Here is an 8,923-nt window from a genome sequence, read left to right as displayed (position 1 = left end):
TTTTTCAAATATAGGCGATAGATCAAAGCTTCTAAAGAAACTAATCCAAGATCCTTGCCTTCCCTTGTGGGGTAAAGAATTTTTAACATTAGAGGAAAGTGTCAAATCTTGCATAAAATTTCCAAGACTTTAGGAACCCCGATAAAAGTATATTTTCAGATATTTTTCAGAAAAGCGCACTGCAGCCAATCTGAAGTCAATTAATTATGAGATGGCCTCCTGGCTGGAATTCTACCACTGCTCACGTTCAGATCTGACACCCAAGTCACACCATCACTTTCGTACTGATATAAAAAGGTGGCAACTTAACTGCAGGCTAAGTGATGACTTTGCTATTTATTTTATATTTTCCTGTATATAAAGATCTCCCTTATACACACAGCAGAATGCTGAAAGTTGTAAAACTGGATGTTGCATATAAAAAAAATCAGACGAATAGAAACAGAGAATGTTACAATTCTGAACTAAAAACAGGAAGTACTGAACATATGCAACAGATCAGGCAGCAGTTGAAAGGGAGAACTTAGTTGGCTTTTCAGGGAGAAATCTTTCTCATAAGATCTTAAGAAATAGGAGCAGGAGAAGGCCATTAAGCCCCTTGAGCTTGCTCCAACATTCAATAAGGTCATGGCTGTGATTGTGGCCTTAACTGCACTTTCTGGTCTGCCTCCTATAATCCTTGACTCCCTTATCGTTCAAAAATGTAACTCAGCCTTGAATATATTCAATGACTCTGCCATCGCTATTCTCTGGCAAAGAGAATTCAAAAGATTAATGGCCCTCAGAAAATAAATCCCTCCTCATACCTTTATGAAATGGGAGTCACCTTATTTTTAAACTGTGCCCCCAGTTCCAGGTACTCCCACAAGGGAAACATTCTCCCAACATCAACCTTGTCAAGCCCCCTCAGAATCTTATATGTATCAATAAGGTCACCTCTTATTCTTCTAAACGCCAGTGAGAATTGGCCCAATCCTTTTCATAAGATAAACCCTTTGAAGAGATGTTACACTCTCCCATCCCACAACGACCACAGAGACTTAGGCTTCCTTTTAACCGGTTTTATTCAAGCATATGCAAGGGAGCCACAATCATTACTAAGAATGAAGACCCAGCTCCATGTTTGATTACATTTCACTACTTATGTACTTTTTCGTATTATATTACATTTGAATACATCCAATCGGTAACTGACACACCGGTTCCATACTAACTCTATCCTAACAAGCACATAAACATGTGATTTTGCTAACCAACTATTCTAAAGGATGTATACATAATTATATTATCCAATCAAAATTAAAACACGTACATAAAGACCTTCGTTCTTACAACTCAAGACTGTTTGTGTTTCATCAAAGCCCTCTCTTTGTCCATTGTTCATCTTCCCATATCTAAGCTAAAACCACCTGCCCCTTCCCTATCTGTGGGAGGAGTACATTTAATCTAATTTATGTCATATTTTTGTCTCCAGTCTGACTCTCAAGGCTGTGCAATGTTCATCTGGTAATCTTCAACTCTTAATATGTTTAGCAGTCATGTCTGCCTGGAAATTTTAGAGGGTTTTCAGTAAATTCTTACTGTATTCTCTTTTAGTATTTTTAATTTCCCCCTAACACCTTCATCCAGTAATGCGCCTAATGAACCTCCTCTGAGCTGTTTCCAATACAAATATAGAGTCATAGAGGTCTACATCACTGAAAAAAGCCCTTCGGCCCATCGAGTCTGCATTGGTCAAACAAGTACCTAACTATTCTAATCCCATTTTCCAGCACTAGGCCCATAGCCTTGTATGACATGGCATTGCAAGTGCACATCCAAATACTTCTTAAATGTTATGAGGGTTTCTGCCTCAACCACCCTTTCAGGCAGTGAGTTCCAGATTCCCATCGCCCTCTGGGTGAAAAAATTCTTCCTCACATCCCCTCTAAACCTCCTGCCCCTTACCTTAAATCTATGCCCCCTGGTTATTGATCCCTCCACCAAGGGGGAAAAGTTCCTTCCTGTCTACCCTAACTATGACCCTCATAATTTTATACACCTCAATCATGTCTCCCCTCAATCTCCTCTGCTCCAGGGAAAATAACCCCAGTCTATCTAATCTCTCCTCATAACTAAAATTGTCCAGCTCAGGCAACTTCTCCTCTGCGCTCTCTCTAGTGCAATCACATCCTTCTTATAATGCGGATTCCAGAACTGCACACAATACTCTAGCTGTGGCCTAACCAGTGTTTTATACAGTTCCAGCATAACCTCCCCGCTCTTATATTCTATGCCTCGGCTAATAAAGGCAAGTATCCCATGTGCCTTCTTAACCTCCTTATCTACCTGTCCCACTACCTTAAGGGATCAGTGGACATGCACGCCAAGGTCCCTCTGATCCTTGGTACTTCCCAGGGTCCTACCATTCATCGTGTATTCCGTGCCTTGTTTGTCCTGCCCAAGTGCATCACCTCACACTTAGCCGAATTAAATTCAATTTGCCACTGATCAGCCCATCTGACCAGTCTGTCTATATCCTCCTGTAACCTAAGGCTATCCTCCTCACTATTTACCACCCCACCAATTTTCGTGTCATCCGTGAACTTACTGATCAACTCTCCTACATTCAAGTCTAAAATATTTATATAAACCACAAACAGCAAGGGACCCAACACCGATTCCTGTGGAACCCCACTGGACCCAGGCATCCAGTCACAAAAACACCCCTTGACCATCACCCTCTGCTTCCTGCCACTCAACCAATTCTGGATCCAATTTGCCAAATTGTCTTGGATTCCATGGGCTCTTATTAGTCTCCCATCGTTATCAGTCTCCCATGCGGGACCTTATCAAAAGCCATGTTGAAGTCCAAGTAGACTACTTTAAATGCATTGCCCTCATCTACACACCTGGTCACCTCTTCGAAAAATTCAATCAAATTAGTCAGACATGACCTCCCCTTAACAAAACCATGCTGACTGTCCTTGATTAATCCCTGCCTCTCTGAGTGTAGATTAATTCTGTCCCTCAGAATTGCTTCCAATAGTTTCCCCACCACTGAGGTTAGGCTGGCTGGCATGTAGTTCCCTGGTTTATCATTTCCTCCCTTCTTGAATAACGGTACCACACTGGCTGTGCTCCAGTCCTCTGGCACCTCTCCTGTGGCCAGGGAGGTATTGAAAATTATTGCCAGCACCCCTGCTATCTCCTCCCTTGTCTCACTCAACAGCCTGGAATACATTTCATCCGGGCCTGGAGATTTATCTACTTTTCAGCCTGCCAGACCACTTAGAACCTCCTCCCTTTCTATGCTAATTTCTTTAATTAAATCACATTCCTTCAGCCTGATTTCCATACCCACATTGTCCCTCTCACTTGTGTTTCTCTTGCTGAAAGTCAAATGTTCATTCTAACACCAGTAGCTTTTAATGGCTATTCATTTCTGTACATGTGCAGAGTTAATTGTGGAATATTCAGCAGAAAATTCATGCACAGATCCCTAGTTCTGAAATAAAACAAAATAATGTTGGGACTGTGTAACGAGGTTAATAATCATCTGAAACAGAAAGAAAGATTCAGATAGTACGTTAGACCCTTCACCATTACTGGAAGCTCTTTATTCCTCATTTCAGTTGAGCAGGAAATAATGTGGTAATATTTGCATATTTTGTTGCTTATCACAAACTTAGTCCATACATCTTGAAAAGAGACATCTGAAAGGAGCATTGATGCACACAAATACTCAATGAGACAGGGGGATTAAATCTGAAATAGTACTTCTAAATATGCAAACAGAGCACATATTCAGGGTTGTGAAGGGCAAGTTTAAGATAGGCACCAGTAAATTCTTTGTTGTACACAGAGCAATCAATAGTTGGAATGAGCTGTTAGAAATGTCCATGAGACAAAGATATTGGACTTGTTTCAGAAACAACTAGGTGCTCCAATATGGATATGTTAGGAATGGGATTCTGGAAGGATGAGGCAAAATGGACCAAAGCACTTTCTTCATCCTGACCGGCATTTTGCCATGAGGGATTTATGAAACTGTTGCTGAAGGTGTCTTCCACTCTCTTCTCAGCAGTTACTGTGATTACTTAATAATGTGACCGTGTGTAAATACCACTATTATAAAATTAACACAGCTAACAAACTGGATCACTTTAGGATTTACACTGAGCTCCTCTACTGTGTAGAATGTGACTTGATCTGGGGTTGGGGAGCAGTATGCATTATCGGAAGCTCTACTAAATGGTGCCATAAATAAGCTGAGCCAGGGAGAGGGGGAAAGGGCAAAGAGAAAACCCCAACTGAATCAGTAACACTCCCTACAACTTCAACTCAATTTAACGACTGGAGTCATAAAACTCAAGCATTTTAAAATGTTTTATTGTTTTCCATTAAGGAGCAATATCCACCATGAAACAGGTTGCGATTATTCCAAAGGGTTTAACTTACTTTATTTCATGTGTTCAACAATGACATCAGCAAAAATCCAGCATTGATATAATCACTCTTAGGGAAATACGATTGGTGCTATCACTGAAGCAAACATATCAGGCCCCTTCACAGCAAAACAATGACATCAGCAAAACTCCAGCACTGATATAGTCACTCTTAGGGAAATACGATTGGTGCTATCACTGATGCAAACATATCAGGCCCCTTTAGACAGCACAACAAAGACATCAGCAAAAATCCAGCACTGATATAATCAATCTTAGGGAAATACGATTGGTGCTATCACTGAAGCAAACATATCAGGCTCCTTCAGACAGCAAAACAATGACACCAGCAAAACTCCAGCACTGATATAGTCACTCTTAGGGAAATACGATTGGTGCTATCACTGAAGCAAACATATCAGGCCCCTTTAGACAGCAAAACAATGACACCAGCAAAACTCCAGCACTGATATAATCACTCTTAGGGAAATACGATTGGTGCTATCACTGAACCAAACATATCAGGTGCCTTTAGACAGCAAAAACAATGACACCAGCAAAACTCCAGCACTGATATAATCACTCTTAGGGAAATACGATTGGTGCTATCACTGAAGCAAACATATCAGGCGCCTTTAGACAGCACAATTTTAAAAATTTTGCTGAATCAAAACCAAAGCCACAAAAAATTAAGAAAAACATGAATAATTTGTTGTAAATATTTATGTGTAGAATGAAACAGATCATCAAATGATAGTGAGATCAATTTTTATCTCAATGGGAAAGACCGATATAATTTACCTGTGATGTAAAAATCAAGAAAGATTTTTTTTAAAGCTCCTAATTTCCCACCATCATTGTATATGTAAGTAATACATATAATTAAGAATTTAATGGTTGAGATAAAAGGCCTGCATAAGACATCAATGGGCATCTTATCCTGCTGCCATGCCCTTAATGGTATTCATCAAAAATAATGTTTGAAGACCTCTTCCAATGTAGGTAAGGCGCCAGTAGTCTTGATTTGCAGTCATTTGCAGAATCCGCCCATTTTCTACTGCATGGCTTCCATCTGAAACGCTGGCTAAGGTTCAATGTCTAGAGCATATGTGGACTGTCATGTCAGATGCAGTTAAAAGGCTATATGAGATGTGTCCATTCTATCCAATCTGTGGATCACCAAGCATTCTTGATAGCTTTAGTCAAAAAAGTACAAAAATACACTTTTAGGTTTTTGGTCACTCAGGGAATACATGTTTTTTGGCTCACCCAATGACAAAGGGTTAAACAGATTATTTATTTGAATCTATTCAGTTTCCATTAGCTGTCATATTAGTAGATCTCAAGTTTGTAGTCCAGCGCAATTCAACGTACAGAAAGGGCTAGTGCAGCTGTTCAACGCTTGACTCCAATTGGTCTATCCCACACTATCCGCTTTCCAGGAACTCCATGTAATCAAGTGCTATGTCATAGCAAAAGCAGTACTGTTCCTGAATAATAGAAAACAAAGATACAGATTTAACAAACTTCTAGATTTAGTTTCACCATCAAACATATCCCAGCACACCCCATCTCCATTTAGTCTTGCTAATTTCCCAATTCACCTTGTCGCCTCATTTTTCCTGCTGTACATTTCCAGGGATGCCAGTCATTCTCTGGCGCTGAGCCGAAATAGCCAATTTTCACAGGTGAACAAAAGAGTGCAGGTGGCTTAGTGGGGAGGACACCACAAGTGACCCTAATTTTGGCTTCATCTGACAACCACACACATGGGGAAGAATTTTATGGCCCTTCCTGCTGGCAGGATTTTCTGGTCCGCCGAAGTCAATTTGAGTTTTGAATAGCTTGCTGTATTCTCCAGCCCCATCCTGATGTGATGGGGCCGTAACATTCTGGCCACGGACATTTGACAGAAATCGCGAGATAGTGTCACAGTGAGATCCCTGCATATTATTTTCACTCCCAACCCAAAATGTGCTACCAGTTGTGGTACTCCCAACTAGTGTCCAATCAGTAAACTTAGCACAGAGTTGTTATGATCTGTAATACAGTGTCTGAACGGGTGGTGCAATCGTAACTTTCAAAAAAGGAATTATATGCATGTTCAAAAGGTAGAAATTTGCAGGGCAGTGGGGAAAGTCCAGGGAAGTGGACTAATTTGACAGTTCTTTCAAAGAGCTGGCACAGACATGATGGGTTGAATGGTCTCCTTCTGTGCTGCACAATTCCAGAGAATCACATAGGTTTACATAGGATATCTGATACAGAAACAGGCCATTTGGCCTAACTAATCCATGCTGTGGGTGTTTGTGTTTCACTTAAGCCTCTTCCCATCTTTTCTCATGTAAATCTACCATCATAACCCTCTATTCTCTTCTTCTTCAAATGCTTCTTTATATTCCCTTTAATGCATCTACATTATTTTCTTCAACCACACCTGTGGTAGTGAGTTCCACATTCTCTCCATTCTTTGGGTGAAGAAGTTTCTTCTGAATTCCCTATTGGATTTTGTGCTGACTATCTAATATCGATGGCCTCTCGGTTTTGCTCTTCCTCACGATTCCCTCTGTATCCACTCTGTCAAAACCTTTCATAATTTTAAAGACTTCTCAATTTGGAATCTGGGATCTGAAATGTTCTTGGCAAAATTACTCAATGGTTAAACAATCTGAGCCAACAAGTGTGAGGAGTCCCTCTGAGGAGAGAGACTGTACAAGATATCAGGCAAATAGAAACTCTGAGTTAGTGGTATTTATCAATCATTTATTTTGGAGTGAGTGTTGAGCATGGCGATGACTTTCCGCAAATATCTGATACCCAGCTCCCAGTGACTAAAACTAACCGACTGCAAAGGGCACCTTGTTGGAAAAGGAAACCCCAACCACATTCTTTTGAAAACCACAACTGGCACAATTTATTACAAATGAAATCCTTTTATTCTGTCTGTGCTATTCCAAACAATCATGAATTAGGATTTTACTGGTAACAACTAGTGCTGTGTTATAATTATCATATAAGCACTCTGTTATAATAGGCAAATACTGTTTATCTGGAGTCATGTCAATGTTTATTGCTGCAGTGTTCTACTTTCCAGTGGAACATTTGCAGGATATTCCTTGTAATTTCTCATTCAGTTTAGGCTATATCAATGGCAATACAGTGTTACGATTATTTTTGGGCTGGAAAAATATAAACAAAATAATCAGTCTGTACCCCAACCTCTAATTCTAATTATAATGTGGTGCTGCCTGTTCTAAAGAGTGAACTGTCTCAGCCATAGCTCAGTGGATAGCATCCTCGGCTGAATCAGAGGGTTGTAGTTTCAAGCCTCACTTCACAGATGTGGCCAGATAACCTAGGGTGACAGTCTGATGAAGTACTGGAGTGCAGCTCCATTTGAGATGCTGTCTTGCCAATCAGACGTTAAACCAAGGTCCTTGTCTACCTTCTCAAGTGCATGTAACAGATTCCAGGGTACTATTCAAGGAAGAACACCAGAGATCACCCTGGTATCCTGGCCAATATTTGTACCTCAACCAACACCACAAAAACAGATTATTTGGTCATTATCATATCGCTGTGTATAGGACCTTGCTGCACACAAATTGGCTGCTGCATTTCCTACATTACAACAGTTACAGCACTCCTTTATTGATTGTAATGTGCTTTGGGGTACCCTGGGCTCATGAAAGGCACTATACTAATGCAAGTTATTTATGTCTTTTGTTTTCTGAATGTTCCTTCAGGTCTCTAAAAAATTGGCCCACCCACTCTGTTAAATCTAGTTTAGTTTTAGGGGCAGGGAACTCCACTAATACCTGCATTTTCACTGTTCTTGGCAACACTTGCCCTTGCTCTACGATATGTCTGAGATAAGTTACTTGCACTTTCACAAATTCACTTTTGGCAAGGTTTATTACCAAATCAGCTGACAGTAGTTTTTTAAACAGGGCTTCTAGCTGTTTCAGGTGGTATTTCCAAGTGTCACTATATATTAGTACATCATCAAGATAAACCACAGAGTTAGCAACACTGGTACTACTTGGTTCATTAGCCTCTGAAAAGTTGCTGGGGAGTTTTCTTTTTAGTTTGAATGGCATCACTTGGCATTGGAAAAGACTGTCTGGTGTGCCAAGGGCTGATATTCCTTTGGCTCAGGATGTTAAAGGAACATGCCAATATTACTTTAACAGATCTATTTTGGTAAGAAATATGGCACTGTCAACTCCGTCAATACAGTCTTCCAAGCGAGGAATTGGGTAGGGAATCTGTTTTTTTTTTACTGAATTGACCTTTCTGTAGTCCATACAGAATCTGGTTGTACCATCCGGTTAAGGCAATAACAGAACAAGGGGATTCCGGCAGCTTTGGCTGGGTTCAATGAGGTGATTTTCCAACTTGTACTGGATCTCTGCTTCCAAGTGAGCCTCTTTTTCTGGCCCAAAGTGATAAGGATGTTGTTTTATAGGAGGGGATTCTCCTACATCTACATCATG

At 40.4% G+C, this 8,923-nt stretch overlaps 1 protein-coding gene across 7 annotated transcripts in view; it reads right to left on the bottom strand.

Moving 5' to 3' along the window:
- Nucleotides 1-4,350: 4,350 nt before the first annotated feature.
- The window catches only part of ptprub (protein tyrosine phosphatase receptor type Ub), an 818,938-nt gene continuing 814,365 nt past the window's right edge, over nucleotides 4,351-8,923 (bottom strand). For all 7 annotated transcript variants that reach the window (XM_041212606.1, XM_041212611.1, XM_041212608.1 and 4 more), the window contains one exon: nucleotides 4,351-5,917. In XM_041212606.1, coding sequence (XP_041068540.1) covers nucleotides 5,855-5,917 — 63 coding nt within the window. In that variant the 3' untranslated portion in view covers nucleotides 4,351-5,854. The remainder of the gene's footprint in view (nucleotides 5,918-8,923) is intronic.

The sequence above is a fragment of the Carcharodon carcharias genome, chromosome 19 (genome assembly GCF_017639515.1).
Source record: "Carcharodon carcharias isolate sCarCar2 chromosome 19, sCarCar2.pri, whole genome shotgun sequence".
In the NCBI taxonomy this organism is placed as follows: domain Eukaryota; kingdom Metazoa; phylum Chordata; class Chondrichthyes; order Lamniformes; family Lamnidae; genus Carcharodon; species Carcharodon carcharias.
Note: the sequence above shows the minus strand (reverse complement) of the source record. Positions and strands in the feature narration are given on the sequence as shown.